The sequence below is a fragment of the Colias philodice genome, chromosome 23 (genome assembly GCF_061535455.1).
Source record: "Colias philodice isolate Cphi_HAF_F1 chromosome 23, ilColPhil1 Martin Lab GWU primary, whole genome shotgun sequence".
Lineage (NCBI taxonomy): Eukaryota > Metazoa > Arthropoda > Insecta > Lepidoptera > Pieridae > Colias > Colias philodice.
Window position 1 is genome coordinate 7,848,976 of NC_143108.1, and position 18,160 is coordinate 7,867,135.

An 18,160-nucleotide genomic window follows, 5' to 3' on the forward strand; every position below is an offset into this window, starting at 1 on the left:
TATTTGAATTTGTGCGCTTCGATTTCATTGGTGGAGTAAATGCCGCCGAATTTCGACGACTGCGCTGTCGTTAAATTTCGTGAGGACGCCGCGCGCCGCGCCGTGTAGCATCTAGCGCGTAGGTATATTATTGTGTGGCTTGTACTTCCTTCGATTATACTTGTTCTAAGAAAATGGCAGACGTTAGTAAAGAAGATTTAAAAAAGGAAATTATAAGTAAGTAAATCAATTCAAATTTCAAGTAATCTCAAAGTTGTTACACTTAAAGTATATTCCTAGGACAGGCGGAAATTATTAATTAATTTTAATTATTATTTTTTTAGCTGTAATATGTATTTGTAATTTCATATGCCTAACAGGCAGGATATGGCGGGACTTATGTTTGTATAAGATCTGAATTGTACCCATATTCATGAATAAAAATATTTGAATTTGAATTTGAATTCGTACAATGACACGAAGTAATAATAAATAATACTTCGTGTCATTGCCAATTTTTATCATCAAAATAAAACGATACCTATCGCTCTTCATACACTACTTTATCGTTTACGCAGCGTACCGCTTTTCATGGTACAAGGTGAGGTCAGAGGTGACTGGTGAGTCACAGGGTTGCCAACCGTACTATAATATATATAGTATTGTACTATATTTCGGGTCTGCGTACACTGTTGAAAACATATATAGTACGCAAAAATACTATATTTTCAACACCGACAAATGTAACAAATAAATCCTTTATTTAAAAAAAAAATAAGAACGCGCCTTTTATTGGTTAAGATGGCTAAGTCATAGGTATAACCTATTGCGCATATTCAGAGTTACCGGGAAAGTCGTACAGAATATTGAAGGACGTTATTTTTCAGGTCATTTCTGATCGTATTGGTCCCATAATATGGTATCCGAAACCTAACCGTTATGGAGATATAATAGTAATACCACAGACTAATAATAATATACTACGTATACAAGTAATACGTACCTAAAAGCTAAAAGTAAATAATTCACTAATTTCATAAGATGTTACTAAAATATTTATTATTATTTTTACTATAAAACACTTTAGAACCTAAGAGCAGAAGTGGTCTAACATTTTTTTTTGTTGTAAATTGTGTCATACCTACACTCTACAGCTTACTGCAAAGTAAGTTAGATATAATCAAGTCAAAGTCAAAGTGTTATGTAATGTAGGTTACTGAAATAAAGATTTTCACTTTCACCCTTTAATAATGTTCTCAGGTTACAAAAAGGTTGGTTACCCCTGTTAGTTCATTGTACGAATTTCCGCCTGCCCTAGGAACATATTATTAGGTACTATAGTAGTGCGGATTTTATTCGGCTAGCTCCTTTATTTCTTATATCCTATTTAGGTCTGCCTACTGGTAGTTTTAGGTTTATTTTTATGCAATGCGTTGCTTGTAAGTTGTAACATCAATGCTCCACGTATGATACGGTGAAATGGCGGAATTTTTATTTAAGTTTCTGATGCGTATTAACGCGCACTTTATATTGGAACAATTTTTATCTGAAACATTTCGGCTAAACAGTATTTGTTTAATCATAAACTAAATTTCATTCATTGAATTAATTGTTTTGTCAATTTTCATGAAGCCGCCATATTGTTTGCATTCTGTCTCAGATAGAATAAGTGTTACCCACAGAACAGTAAAAACAATTAATAGAAGCAAGAAGCTTATATCTTATACACTGGAGATTGCACTATGACCATTAACTTGTCACAAGAAAATATAACCTTGAATGACGTCAGTGCTGTATTTTGTCTCTTTCTGTGGGTGACCACACTGGTTTGTATATTCAGGATTTTTCGAAATAAAAAAAACTAAAAATCATGGTCTATAAATAATAACGACATATATTTTTAACAGTATTTATATTATAATATTACTGGTCAACTTACATGAATAATTATCATCTTTATAGGTACATATCATTTTAATTGGTAGAGAATGATAGTTTTAAATAACGCTTGATAACTTTTGATCTCATACTACGATTTTTTAATTAAAATGAGTGCTACATACATTAAAACATCGTTTTGGTTACTCAAGCTTCAGTCTAAAACTTTTCAATATTCCAAAGGGAGAGTTGCATCGCTAGTGTTGATGTGTGGTAACGATATTACAGTTCTCAGAAATTCGTATGTCTTTCAGGAGCTGTACTTACGGTTACTAATGGTTTCATGGTGGTTAATTATAATATAATTAAAATTACTTTATCAGTTGAGACGCAGTAACAAGAATATGGTAAATAAAAAGGTATAGCACTTTTCAAAAGGTATTTTTTTTCTGGACCGTAATCCTCAGGCTTAAAATGCAAACTGCATATTCTGGCATGTTGATAAATTTTACCCTTGATAGGCACTATGGACAGCCATTTATTTCTTTTTATTTCATTTTTGGAAAGCTGAAATACGTAAAACAAAAAAATATTAGGTTAAAAAGTATAAATTTCAATGTAAAAAAGAACATGTGAGTGCAATACCGATGTCGTGTGTTGTTTCATTACTAGTATAAAAAATTTTAAAATGGTGTTCTAAATATTCATCATAATATTGTTTAGCAATATATTATCGTCGCTATCCGTAAAAACCCATCATCATGGTTACCTTACTTGTTAAATTTGTTTGTTGAAAACTTGTTGAAAAATGATGAAAGTATTAGGAAAAGAACTTATTTAACATGATTGCTTAGTAAAGTGATGATAAATTTGACGATTTTTGCCATTAAAATGATTCTAAACAGGTAAATGCATGAGTATTGAGGAATATTGTAAATAACGTAAATATACACTTGCCTGTGAAATTATAGGCCAGAATTTGGTGTCCAAAAACTTCTGCAATTTTTCACAATGCAATACATTATTAATATTCGGAAAATATTTATTAAATACGCAACAATATTAACATAAATATTCGAAGCGACGCAATTTTTTTGACACTTATGTCATATTGTCAAAGTGAGAGTTGCTACAATTTTATTATGGTAACTACCCATAATCAGGGAATATCGTTTCTTAATAATTGGTTCAGATACTTATTTTATTTAGCATAAATAATAATTGTCTCATCCAACAATGCTTCTGAATGACGTTGTTGGCAATTTATCAACAAACTCATGTACAAAAACTAACCTTTTGCACAGAATATTACAGCATACATAGTAGCCTTGGGAAAACTTCGTATTAACAGTGGCAATACCAAGTTAGGTGTGAAAGTGATAGAACACAACAATTTTCTTGTTACACGTCAAATGTTCATACCGAAATCTCCAGTGTATAAGATATAAGCTTCTTGAATAGAAGACGTGCTATAATGTCATAATTATTAGTATGAAAAGCAGTGTCGCCAAACCCACACATTACCGATAGTTATGTATACAGTACACTACAAGTACCTAAACTATGCCTTTGATTGGACAGCTTAATTTGAGTAATAAGTAATAACTGACTTAGGTTATAAATTCAGCATTTCAATATGTACCCTAACGCACCATATTACGGTTTATTTTAGTGTATAATCACTAAGTTTAACCTTTCGGCTGTGGAGGCCATTCTGGGTGGTCCGCGCGAGAACGGCGCGAGTTATTAAAATGACGATATCTCTAAATGGTCTAAGATCCGAATATAGGTCGACCTTCACCGGCGTGATAATAGAATGAGACCAATTTTATAATAAATGTAGTCTATTAAAAAATCTATTAAAAATGGGTCGACTGAAAAAATCCTGGACAGGACATTTTAATTAATTTTTAAAAAATATTTTTTTTTAATTAATTGCAGTACTTATCAAGATAATAAAAAAGTATGAAGTATGAAACCTACAGAATGTGCAGTCATAGGGTTTTCTAATATTTACCCGGACTAACTGCTAGATTGGCAGGTATAAACAGGCATGTCCGTACCAGTTACTTTCACTTGATGGGATGATAGAAAAAAATATATATCAGCATGTGCGCTGTTTTATAACAAAATTGTTTATCGTCTTAACACTGCACAATTAAAAAAATAAAAATATTTTTTTAATAATTAACTAAAAATATCCTGTCCAGGATTTTTTCAGTCAACCCATCTATAATAGATTTTTTAATAGAATTATTTAAATTATTTATTATAAAATTGGTCTCATTCTATTATCACGCCGGTGAAGGTCGACCTATATTCGGATCTTAGACCAAAAATTTTGTAGGGAGCTACTTTGTATAACTAACTAGCTGTTCCCCGCGGTTTCACCCGCCTTGCTCCGCTCCTGTTGGTCTTAGCGTGATGATACATAGCCTATAACCTTCCTCGATAAATGGGCTATCTAACACCGAAAGAATTTTTCGAATCGGACCAGTAGTTTCTGAGATTAGCGCGTTCAAACAAACAAACAAACATACAAACAAACAAACAAACTCTTCAGCTTTATAATATTAGAAGAAAGAAGAAAGAAAATACATTTAATCACAAATACTTAATTACAATTTTTAACTTATAACTAAATACACTTTTGAGAACAATACACATTAATAAATTTTAAACCTTAAAATACAATAAATATATTCAAATATTAGTCGGTATTCGTGATTAGGTGGACTACTCAGCATTTGCCTCTCCGTGTTAGAGGAGAGGCGCCGGTTTTCAGTAGTCCCCTCGACTTGCTACGCTTGGAGCACCAGAACGGTCTTTTGTGATGTAAAATAAAAAGCTAATAAAATAAATATTTAAAATTTAAAAAATAGGAGAATATAAATATATTGAAGTGTTTTTAAAAATAAAATTGTCAATACATAATATAAACTTACTTGTACATATATTAGTATAGATATCGTTCGAATCGTTATGAAACAAGCTAATATATAAAAAATATCTTAGTCATAAATTACTTTGCAATAAATAAATAATTCTAGCTTGAAATCAGGGTGAGCAATTTTTTTTAGTTCATTGTACAAAACTCGTTAAAAATAAATAAATAAATAATTATTCATATAAAAAGGTTTTATTGTATTTACAATAATAAATATACAAACACATTAAATAAAAAAAAAACATTCATTCCTTTACATTTTTTACAATACAAGGCTTACAAATACATTAGCCATTCCGAGCGGTCCGAGCGCCGGGCAAAAAATAGGGACCGTTAATTATTCTTCAATCCAAGTGGCTTAGGTTATTAACTTATATTATAGTTTGGTTCACATACTTGACTAACAAAGAGTTTTAACTGTAGGAAGTGTTTATTTTACGAGAAATGAAACAACAAAAAAAAGCACTTGAAACAGGATGAATTCTGTTGCATTTATCTTCTTCTTCTTCTCTTAAATATGTATAAAAATGAATCGCAAAATGTGTTGGTAAGCGCATAACTCGAGAACGGCTGAACCGATTTCGATAATTCTTTTTTTATTATATTCCTTGAAGTACGAGGATGGTTCTTATGTAGAGAAAACGTAAACATGTACCACGGGCGAAGCCGGGGCGGACCGCTAGTTTGAAATAAAAATAGATATTCTACAATTGAATGGTAATTACAAATCGATCAACACAATAAAAGACATGATGCCTTTGTAAAACATTTCTAAAATCGATAACTAAACCCTTCTCGTCGATGCGCGCGTAACGGCCGGTTCACACTTGTCTCCGTTTTATCGTGTACGTTTTTTTTTCGTCGATGGCGTATGTAGTTCTATGAGCGACTTCACACATGGCACAGTATACTGTATACAGTAAAAAATTTCGTTCCATAAAAAAATTACATTCCGTTTTATCATCGAATACTGGACGACGGAACAGTAAAAATATACGGATACGTAGAATTTTAACGGATAGGTCCTGTGTGCGTGAAGAGCGGTGTGTGCGGGGTGTAGAAGGGGCAGTGATGCGACAGGTTTTGACTCGCATTTTCTATTGTACATTCAAAGACAACGCGTGCGAGCATTGTGTGTAATAATTATTATAATAGTTGATTTGTAGAATAACGGCGGTATACTGCGAGAGATTTCTGTTCACACATCGGATCCAGTAATGACGGATCCGTTGATCGTTATACGGTGCCTATGTGTGAACAGAGCATAAATTTATGACGTATCCGTTAAAAACGTACAAGTAAAACGGACTCCCATGTGTGAACGGGCCGTAATCGAGACTGTGCACGGTAACTTTTTAAAGCGCTAGAAGCGCTCGTGGCTATGTTTTTGTTATGTAAACATGTGAATGTATGCCATCCTTGTTCTTCTCTTGATATTTTGTGTTAGTTAGAGTAGTAAAGATATAGTTTACGATAAACAATTGTAAAATACGTCAGAGGGTACGTCACGGTATAATCAATCTCCAGGAGCGGGCTCCACAGATGCGATACTTTTGACACCGCGCTCCTGGAGCGCGCTCCACAGACACAGCTGTTTTGTTTCTCGTTGCTCAGAAATTCCAAATTCGAAAACATTCAGCTATTCCACAACAGAGGGCGTTAATTTTCGATAGATATAACTTTGAGCCTCAATACATAGAGATAAGGTTGAAATTTGTATCACTCTACATTAATGACATTAACTTGATATTAACCTGATGCTATGCCCTAAGGGATGTCAGCCTTGTTATCGATAATTCACAAATAAATATTTTTTTGTGCATTTATATTATATGAGTATAGTATAATGTGTCACATTTTGGAGTATGTTTATTGCTACTAAGTACGTTTTTTTTCATATTATTATTATTAAATAAAAAACGGAATAGAATAGTATTAATCTATATTTACAAAATACAAACAGAAAATATGCATTATTTTAAATCTTGGAACTGCCGTAGGTTTGATGTATCGGTGGCCTTTGTTAGACTGCTTAGTGCTGTTCGGCATCCAGTTAACTCGTCACGTTGCATTTATCCATTTCTCTTTTAAATTAGCCTCTTTGGGAAATCTATAAATAAATTGGACAAATGAAAGCTAAGGAAAAATAAAATAAAATTTAATATTTATAATGTTTGTCTTTTCTAAAGTATCGATACTGTCGATATGCGCCACAACCATCACTAAACCGACATTCGTTTGTTTATTGCAATAATATTCCAGAAAGTCTTGTTTGCTGTTCAATCTACATAGTACTAATTTCTTATGGATTAAGGTTCATTTTGACTAGATATTTGTATACAATGTTGACAAATTACGACAAGCAAAGTTATAACATAAAATAAATAACTATATGTAAAATAAATAAAAATAAGACTTACCGATGGTATGAAATGCCTCCATTGCTGATATTATTTCGTCTGCTATCATTTTTGCACTCTAATACCGAACAACACGTCCTAATTAATGAATAAATGGGGGAAAAAGGTTTGACAGCTGACAACCGACTCGAATATTTGAGCACAACTGAGAGCAAGTTAGGTGATCTTAACTTTGACACGTGGGCCACGGCCATATCACACTTCTATTTGTTTTTACTGTTCTGTGGTGTTACCATTGCTCAGTTTGATAATTCCCAATATTTTAATATCTTATATATAAAATTCTCGTGTCACAATGTTAGTCTGCATACTCCTCCGAAACGGGTGGACCGATTCTCATGAAATTTTCTGTGCATATCGGGTAAGTCTGAGAATCGGCCAACATCTATTTTTTCATATGTACCACGGGCGAAGCCGGGGCGGACCGCTAGTCTTATATATAAAATTCTCGTGTCACAATGTTAGTCTGCATACTCCTCCGAAACGGGTGGACCGATTCTCATGAAATTTTCTGTGCATATCGGGTAAGTCTGAGAATCGGCCAACATCTATTTTTCATATGTACCACGGGCGAAGCCGGGGCGGGCCGCTAGTTATTGTATAAAAATAAGTTGTAAAATTATTACATTAATGTAACATACTAATTAAAAAGATATATAAACTTTCAGTAGATAATTATTTTTCAACTTTTATCTAAGGAATATGACGTATAACAATCAATCTATTAAATTTCCCCCAAATTTAGGGTATTTTATTACTGTTATATTTGATTTGGTATATCAGGCTCATAACACCCTGAGTGTCTTGGATGCTCATCATCCAGCCCTCGATATTGATATTTCCCTGGCCGTTGAACAAAAGCTACCTTACAATAAATCCAATGTTAAATTCAACTTTTATAAAGCCGACTACACAATGATATGCCAAGAACTATCTCAATATAACTGGAATATTTTTAATAAATATGATGACGTGAACTTGATGCTAGATATGTTTTACGAGAAAATCTTTGCAGTTATCCACAAATATGTGCCCAGGATTAACACTAAAAAGAATCGATATCCGCCATGGTTTAGTAATAAACTTATTAGACTGTTAAAAGAGAAACTTAACAAAAGACGCCGCTATAAAAAATATAAAAACCCCCGAGACGCATTTGAATTGGATCTCCTAAGTGCACGGTGTACACGTGTGGCTACCGAATGTTATAATAAATACATTAATTCTTTGGAAACACAAATAAATGAAAACCCTAGATATTTTTGGTCTTATATTAAGGCTAAGCGCGGAGGCACTAGCAGCTATCCTAGCTCAATTTCCCACGGAGATTTAAGTGCCTCAGACGGCTATCAAATTTGTGAGCTCTTCTCAACATTTTTCCAATCTATATACACAACATCTTCTCACACAGGTCTTAATGAAATTTTTTATAATAATAACAGCCTTAGTCTAAATCTTCCGATCATAGATCATAATATGCTTCTAAAGAAACTCAGATCTGTTAACATACACAAAGGAAGCGGGTCAGATAATATTGCTCCGTATTTTGTTGCTTCCTGTGCTGAATTTTTAGTTAAACCACTTTTGATTATTTATAAAACATCGCTTCGCACAGGAATATTTCCCAAGCGATGGAAAATGTCTAAAGTGGTACCAATACACAAATCGGATGATGTCAATCTTGTAAAAAACTATAGGCCCATTTCACTTCTTCCAATCTTTGCCAAGATTTTTGAATCTCTTATATGTCCTCATCTCAATGAACACTTTAAAAAATTTATGACTTGTAGGCAGCATGGATTCGTCCAAGGTAGATCCACCGTGACAAATCTAGTTGACTTCAACGAAGATATAGCTGAGGCCCTCGACTCCAATAAGCAGATTGACGCCATCTACACCGACCTGAGTAAAGCATTTGATCGCGTTTCTCATCATATTCTACTCAGTAAACTGAACGGATATGGAGTATCTCATGCTTTCCTCAAATGGTTTGAGTCATACCTTAGTGACCGTACATTTTTTGTAGTTCTCAATGGCTACAGCTCGTTGCCTCGCTATATCACGTCAGGTGTACCTCAGGGATCCCACTTAAGTCCAATCCTCTTTAATGTGTTCATTAACGATGCACCCTCATGCTTCAAATACTCAAACAGCTTTATGTATGCCGATGACATTAAGTTCAGTAGAGTGATTGAAAATATTGAAGATGCGTTTAAATTACAAACCGACCTAAATAGTTTTGTTGGTTGGTGCCAACAAAACGATATGGAGATCAACGAAAGTAAATGCTACTTCATAAGGTTTACTAGGAAATTAAAATCAATAAATTACAACTATAGTATAGGGGACCACAAAATTCTAGAAAAAAAGTTAGTCCGTGATTTGGGTGTACTTATAGATAGCATACTAACATACATACAACACATAGATAACATTACTACTCGTGCTTCTAAAATGCTAGGCTTTATTATGAGAAATTCTAAAGGATTTAAAAACTATAAAACTAAAGTCACATTGTATAACAGCCTCGTGCGCAGTATACTAGAATATTTTCTTCAGAACAGGGTACAAACCGTTGTCGTTAATGGAGAGAAATCTCGCGGTGCGCCGATTAACATAGGTGTTCCGCAGGGATCTATCTTAGGACCGTTTTTGTTCTTAGTGTATATTAATGACCTACCTTATTATTTGCAGGATATGTGTGAAATAGTACTGTTTGCAGATGACACCTCATTAATATTTAATGTGGATAGACATGACACAAATGTTGACGAAGTAAACTCTGCTCTTTTACGCATATCCAATTGGTTTAATGCTAATAATTTACTATTAAATACAAAAAAAACAAATTGTGTAGAATTTATCCTCCCAAATGTAAAAAAGGTGAAAAGGAATATTATCTTAAACGGGGAGGTATTGTACCCTGTGGAATCGACTGTTTTTCTTGGTTTGACATTAGATGAGAAGCTTCAATGGGGGGCTCATGTTACCACCACCGCTGCTAAGCTCAGCTCAGCTGCATATGCAGTTAGAAGAATAAGGCGTCTCACCGATGAAGAAACGGCTAGATTGGTTTACTTTAGCTACTTTCATAGCATAATGTCCTATGGAATTCTGCTATGGGGCAGGGCTGCAGATATAGAAACTATATTTATATTACAGAAAAGAGCCATACGCTCTGTATATAATTTGCGTGCTCGAGACTCACTAAGAGATCTCTTTAAGAATACTGGTATCCTTACTGTACCGTCGCAGTATATATTTAATAATATTTTATATGTACATAATAACGCTTACTTACACACAAAAGTAGGAGATAGACATTGTTATGACACAAGAAACAGAAATAAAATTGAAATGCCATTTTTCCGGCTAGCTAAAGTTAAAAATTCATTTATGGGCCAAGGTATACGCTTCTACAACAGAATTCCTCATAATATTAAAGAGTTTAGTAGTTCTAAATTTAAAACTTATATTAAAAATGTACTTGTCCAGAGAGCCTATTACAGTATTAAGGAATATATGGAAGATAAAAACCCATGGAGGGTTGTCGCGTAAAAACCACAGGACAGTTCTTTGGTATATTATGATAATATATTATGATATTACATATGTAATTTGTAAAATTATAAATCTGACATGATTAAAAAGAGCAACTATGGAGTTTCTTGCCGATTCTTCTCCGTAGATACTGCTTTCCGAATCGGTGGTAAATGTTAAAAATATGTACTTAATGACGTTTCAAAAGTGCTTCTAGAAGAAGTCTAATTGAATAAATAAATGTTTGAGTTTTGAGTTTTGAGTTTTATTGCTCTACTGTCTGGAGACCACACTACGCCACACATATTTTACGGCTCGAACGCATTCAGAAGAGATTTTTGTGGCATTTGCTATACAGTTGTAAATCACCAAAGAAAAAACTAAACTCTTATAAAGACCGACTCTCTAACTTTAATATGAACTCACTCGAAGATCGAAGAGACATTATTGATTTACTTTTCGTATCTAAACTTTTGAACAATAAAATAGACTGTTCCCAATTGCTAACAAGACTCAACATTCGTGTCCCGGCTAGATATCCCCGCTGCAAAATAACCCCATTAGCTCCTCCTCTCCGCAAATCCGTCTCCGGGGCCAACTCGCCACTACCCAGGCTATCCAAAATTGTAAATAAATACAGTGATAAAATCGACATCTTCTTCCATACACCCAACAAGCTCCGTTCTATAGTGAAGGATATACAAAAATTAAAACCTTAAATTGTTGTCATCACCATAATTAAATAATTCTTATTCTTTTAATAATATTAACAATAACAAGTATCCTATTTTTAAGAACTAACTCTGTATAATTGGCGCATGCTGTGTCAACCTCTAATTATTTGTTACTTTATCGCAAGAACTATATGTTATGTAAAATTTATATTTAAGAATCATTGTAAACAAATGTTGGTTGACCAAATAAATAAAATAAAAAAAAATAAAAATTTGGTTCCAACTTCCAATACATTCCAAAGATATCTGAATGAAAACCATTAACAGAAAACTATTCAAATTTCTAATTCTATAAAAAATATTTTAGAAATCCTTCAAACTCCGAAACTCAAGAAAATATCAACTAAGAAGGTCATACAGAAATTGGAGAAGGTATTTGGTACAGACTTGACTGAAAAAAAGAAGATCTTATATAAACTTATTATGAACCATGTGAACGGCGAGGAATCGGAGGAATCTGAATCTGAGGGTTCAGAGGAAGTAAGTAAATCTTTACTAAAACCTAATAAAAAAAGAGTTGAGTAATAAAAAAAGTTGATTAACTACTGCAAATTTGTCTTTCACTCAGTAGTAAATTGTCATTAATTTTCTGTTTGTCTTGTTTCAATTATTGTACATTTTCTTGTCTTTTTCGTTCAATATATAATAACTTGCCTTATAAACTAACTAGCTTTCCACCCGTGGCTTCCCTTTGCTGTATCTAAAACCTTAAAAATTTAGATCACATGAATGAAAACTTAAATTTCAGAGTGAAGAAGACAAAAAACCGGCGAAGCGAAAGAAACGCAAATACAGTTATGATGAGACCTCAAGTGACTCTGATGAGGTAAGCTTTATAGTTTATACTATCATCTACTAGCGGTCCGCTCCGGCTTCGCCCGTGGAACTTGTTTACGTTTTTTCCACATAAGAACCATCCTCGTACTTCGAGTAATATTATAAATAAGAATTAACAAAATTGGTTCTGCTGTTCTCGAGATTTGCGCTTATCAACAAATTTAGCGTTTCATTTTTATTATAAAGATTACCTCTTATTAATCCGACTTCTGAAGTTTCGAGGTTAACGGATCCAAAGAAGGGTTTGCAAAACCTTTTTCAAAAATTCGCTGGATATTACAATGTGGTAGAGAAGAAAAATACATTAACCGGTATTTTAGAAGGAGAAAAAAGCGGATAAGTTTGTTTTGTGATTTATGTGCGAAAATGTTTTTAAGTTAGAATATTTTGTTTATTAATATTTTTCACGGTTCTAGAACTGAGCTTAACGACTAAATTGCTAAAAGGCTTTGCTGGTTTCAAGTAATTAAGTTTTTACAAGATTTTGATACAATATTTTTATAATTACTTACTGTTTTTTTGTGAAAAACTATTCTTTAAGTTACTGCAAGATTTTTGCTGACTCATGCTAATTAAATCTTTAATACGCTGATTTTTACGTAACTTTTACAGTTGCTACTTCAAAAGACTTTTAACCTTAGCAGATAAATTGAAATACCTTTAATAACTGTACTGATAAGTAAGTATTACTACTTTAATGTTTATGTTATTTATGATAATACTTTTATCTAGATTCAAACAGACTTGTTACTATAATTATGAATATGTGTGGTAATTTTGACCGAAAACTGTGAGCATGTGCCAAATAAATATAATTCTTTATTATTTTAGTAATTCTATTGTTTTATTTCTCTCTTTGTTATTATTACAATGTAGGGAAAATAACAATTTAGAGGTCATTAAGCAAAAAGTTTTGTATAACTAGAAAACTATATAACCGACACAATAATAGACATTTTTTAAAAATGCTTCTCCATTAATAAATAATCAATAATTTTATTGTTTGCCCCTGGATACTGAAACAGCGTTAGTTAAACTGTTATTTAAATCCGATCACAAATCTATATTTGTATTTTTTTAGTTCCATATCACCCATTCAATTTTTTAAAAATCTTGAAACGGCCGTACTGTAAAATTAACATTTTCGTGCCATTTATGTTTTAAGGATACTATGATATATATCAAACGACGTGTCTCCACTGAGTTGGTAAGTATGGCCGAACTTGATGAGCCCATGAGACCACCGAAGAGATATGCCCCCGAGTTGGACTCCTCTGATGAAGAGGACGGTTCGGCTGATAGCGAATCGGAAGAGGTGATTATTGAATAATTTAATGATTTAATCTATACTACTTATAAAGGTGAAGATCATGTTTGTTTGAACGCGCTAATCTCAGGAACTACTGGTTCAATTTGAAAAATTATTTCGGTGTTAGATAGCCTATTTATCGAGGAAGGCTATATATCATCCCGTTAAGACCAGCAGGAGTGGAGCCACGCGGGTGAAACCACGGGGCACAGCTAGTTAATGAATAAAAATGCATTATAATTGGAAAAACCGATACATTTTACAACAGAGACATGTATAAATGGCCTTACGGTATAATTTATTTATTGACTCTTTATTGTACAACAGTCTTATAAAATAAAGTTAAAACAAAACTATTTATAATGTACAAATGGCGGCCTTATGGCTCAAAGTCATCGCTGATTAGTTATTGATTAATTTTTTAGTGAATTAAGTTTAATTTTATACAATTTAAATGATTTTTAGGAAAAGAAGAAGCCTGCAGCCAAGAAAGGCAAGAAGAAGAAGGGTTCAGACGTCAAGAAAAAGGTTAGTTTTATTACATTTTATGTTTTACATACATACTTTAGATTATTTTCATGTATATTATGGTTAAAGAGTTTATTTTAAAATTTACTTCTCAAAATGTCAAACTTGAAATTACAGATAAACGAATTGATAGTTCATTTATTAATTTTGTGTACTAATGTATTTTTACACGAATTTACAAGCTTCATCTGTATGTTTCACTACATAGTATAAAACAAAGTCGCTTTCTCTGTCCCTATGTCCCTTTGTATGCTTAAATCTTTATTTTGATGCGGTTTTTTTTTAATAGATAGAGTGATTCGAGAGGAAGGTTTTAAAGCCTATCTACATTCGCGCGCGAAGGAAGGCGCGTACCAATGAAAATTATTGTTTTCCGTGTTTGCGCCACAGTCATTGGTTCGCGCTTTAGTATATAGTTTATTAGGTTTTAGACAGAGCGGGCGAAGCCGCGGGCGGTAAGCTAGTATATTATATATTATTGTCTCGACATTATGTTTTCTTGTAGTAACGAGTCGATTTTAACCCACATTAAACGGACAGATTTAATTCAAACAATATAAACTTATCAAGGATCCCAGACAACACAAAAAACTTAATGAATTAAAGCGTGTTTTTTTCTTACTACATATATCATGTTATTATTTACAGGCTGCTGCCGGCGGGCGAGGCAAGGGCGGGGGGTACACACGGGCATGCAAACTGTCACCGGCCCTCGCTGAACTCATGGGACAAGAGCAAATGCCCAGACACGAGGTTGTTAAGCGAGTGTGGGCCATCGTCAAGGAGAAAAATCTATATGACCCCAATAATAAACAATTTGCGATATGTGATGACGCCCTGTTTAAGGTGATTGGTACGAAACGCTTTAAGACGTTTGGCATGATGAAATACTTGAAGGCACACTTTTTGGATTAAGCGGGGAAGCGGGAATGACAGTAAATATGTAGGGGCGTGGTTTGTAAGTTTTTAAACGTGAACTTGACAAAAAAAAAGTATAATATTATAGTACCTACATGCTATACATATAGCATTTTGGTTACACACAAAATAGTTTATTTTGATGATCTTTGGTATAAAAGTACCATATTTTCCTGTTTTAATGAAACGGAACCGGAAGGTACGTGTATTTTAACAGAAAATAAATTTAAAAGTGTCATTGACAGCCAAGTTTACTGTCATTCCCATGCCTTGATCGCAATCGAAATAAAAAAAAAATGTAAATTTGAATTTGACAGTTTTGTAAAGTCGTAACGTAAAAGTCGTGTCCGCTTTGGATGCGAGCCACTGTGAATTAGCTGGACTAGGTTTTATGCTATAAGCACTAATTTAGGAATTTAAAACATAAATATTTTTAATTAATTATCAATATCATGATAGACGCTATCTATCGATTTATAATAAAACGTTTGAAACTTAGAATGTACCATTAGGTACTAAATACATTAAAAAAGTAGTTTTTATACTATGAAATACCGAATTTCTTTTATAGATTTATTTTTTTTACAATGCACGAATTTAAGTTTTGACTTTGGCACGGGTAAAAAATATAGCATAGCTATTTTTTATTTTTAAAAAATTGAATTAAATGTAACAGCTATGTAAATACATACATAATTACGTGTAAATGTAATGAAAGCATTTTCTCGGTAATATTAGGTTTAAGCAGCTAAATATTAAGTGATTTATATAATTTTTTTGTTCCTATGTTTCATATTTTTTTCATTTAGTCAGTATGTACTTACCAATTTTTTTTTCATACTAATAAAGTCGTAGTTTTAAATCAAAAGTGGGACGTCGTATTGAAATAATTGTGATTTTTAAATCTAAAAAACCTGCAAATAACATTTATTTTGCAAGTCAATATTATATAAACAAGTCTATAATTATTATAATAGTCTTGCCATATCGAAAAAAATTGTATGTATTATTAAACCAATGAAAGCATTTTTTAACTGATAGATTTTGCACGCCTCATAAGCGAAGCGTTGAGGTGGGTACTACTGTCACTTCGCGCAAAACATCTGATTTTTCAAACTTAAAATGTCTTTATGTATCATACATTGCACTTGTAAGATAATACATACACACACATATTAAGAAAAAACACTATTTTTAACGTTCATGATATTTTTGATGTCATTTTTGTTATTTAAACTAGTTAAAAAACAGTTTAAAAAAGTTCTGTCTTGGACGTCCGTGTGTCTGTATGTGCGGATCCTTTTTCTTGTTAACACGATAGCGACCGAAATACTTTACTAATCGAGTCTTTTTTTTTCTCTTACGCTTGAGTATGCTCAGGAATAGAACCCTTTCATTTTTCAGGGTCTGATTCGATGTGGTTTAATTGTTATTAAATAAACAAAAATAATACTTAATAAATATTTATTAAAAAAAATTATGAGGCGTGCACTTTTGGATTTTCCAAATTATTTTTACAATAGTTTTATAAATTCTCAAATGAATTAAATTAAAATAGTTTAATTATGTAATTGATTTTGTAAATCAAATAAAGTAGCATGCTACTTTAAATATATGAACAAAATATATTATACTAGCTTACCGCCGGCGGCTTCGCCCGCTTTGTCTAAAACCTAATAAATTATATACTAAAACCTTCCTCTTGAATCACTCTATCTATTAAAAACAAACCGCATCAAAATCCGTTGCGTAGTTTTAAAGATTTAAGCATACGAAGGGACATAGGGACAGAGAAAGCGACTTTGTTTTATACTATGTAGTGATTCACCATTTCTGCAAGTATTCTTACATCTTATATATATTATATTATGATCAAATATATTTAAAATATACTTTTTTGTTATACAAACAAAGTAGGTAGCTATTTTTAAGATAAACTGTTGAGTACAAAATGTTGGTGATGTATTCCCATGTAGTTTTAAATGACAACAATATTTCACACTACCTCAAAAGATTAAATAATATACTTATAGCACAATAAAAGGGTTCTATCTAAGACTGATTTCAATGTAAGATAACATTTATAAATACAAGTTTTTTTTCTATTCAATATAATATTTATATTTTATATTATGCAGTTTTATATTCAATATTTTAAAACTTGTTTTTAACGTTTGTAGAAAAGGAGGGAGTTATGCAAAATGTATATAATATGTATATCTGTCTTTGTTATGATGTCTTAGTGTGCCTTACCATAAAAACTGCCAAATATTGCAATTAAGTAGATAAGTAAGAAGATTTTTATTGTTGTTAAATATACTATTTTGCCATTTATAAACCAAATAAATATAGTGTTTACTCTTAACATTTTCTTTTTTTTTTCCTAAGTATCCTAATTTTAATTAATACTAACTGCTGTGTGCGGTTTTACCCGCAGTGCTCCGCTCCTGTTGGTCTAAGTGAGATGATATATTATAGCCTATAGCCTTCTTCGATGAATGGGCTATCTAAAACTGAAATTTAAAATCGGACCAGTAGTTCACGAGATTAGCGCGTTCAAACGAACAAACAATAATTAATATCAGCAAGTTTATTTCAATTGAAAACACATGTCGTTATTACAGCAATGTACTTTTAACTTTCTATAAAAACAATTAGGTAACTAAATTTACCTTTAGGATGGCTTTAGCGCGAGAAACTCCCGGTAAGCCACGACATGGACTAATAGAATCTAAAGGCCACGATCATGTTTCGATTTTTTACCCAAAACTTAATTATTAATAATTTTCTCTCTTTAATGTGAACTTCGAATGGATTTAACTTTTTCTTAGTTGGATCAGCTTTTTTCTTATGCCATCTTTAAACACAATTAGGTACTGCACCCTACTTTTAAAAAAGTTTTGGTTTTACTTTTTAGGATTGATATTATTTCATCAACAAATCAACATTTGAATTTTGAAGTATCAACACCGATCAACACATGGTTTTGACAAATGTCAACTACAAAATTGACACTCGTCTCGATTATGAATTCGTTCAAAGATCACTTACGATGTTTCGATATTTATTA

At 32.4% G+C, this 18,160-nt stretch overlaps 1 protein-coding gene and 1 long non-coding RNA gene across 2 annotated transcripts; both read left to right on the forward strand.

The window, feature by feature from the left end:
* The first annotated feature begins 34 nt into the window (after positions 1 to 34).
* LOC149478153 (uncharacterized) lies at positions 35 to 16,254 on the forward strand. The gene is made up of 6 exons (XM_089709911.1): positions 35 to 216; positions 11,806 to 11,978; positions 12,247 to 12,324; positions 13,501 to 13,650; positions 14,110 to 14,172; positions 14,821 to 16,254. Exons 1-6 carry the CDS (start codon positions 174 to 176, stop codon positions 15,085 to 15,087), a joined length of 774 nt encoding a protein of 257 aa, XP_089566037.1. The 5' UTR covers positions 35 to 173; the 3' UTR covers positions 15,088 to 16,254.
* A 35-nt stretch (positions 16,255 to 16,289) lies between these two features.
* Positions 16,290 to 17,455, forward strand: LOC149478154 (uncharacterized). The gene is made up of 2 exons (XR_016317501.1): positions 16,290 to 16,657; positions 16,688 to 17,455. It is a non-coding gene; the product is annotated as an uncharacterized LOC149478154 (long non-coding RNA).
* The last annotated feature ends 705 nt before the right edge of the window (positions 17,456 to 18,160 follow it).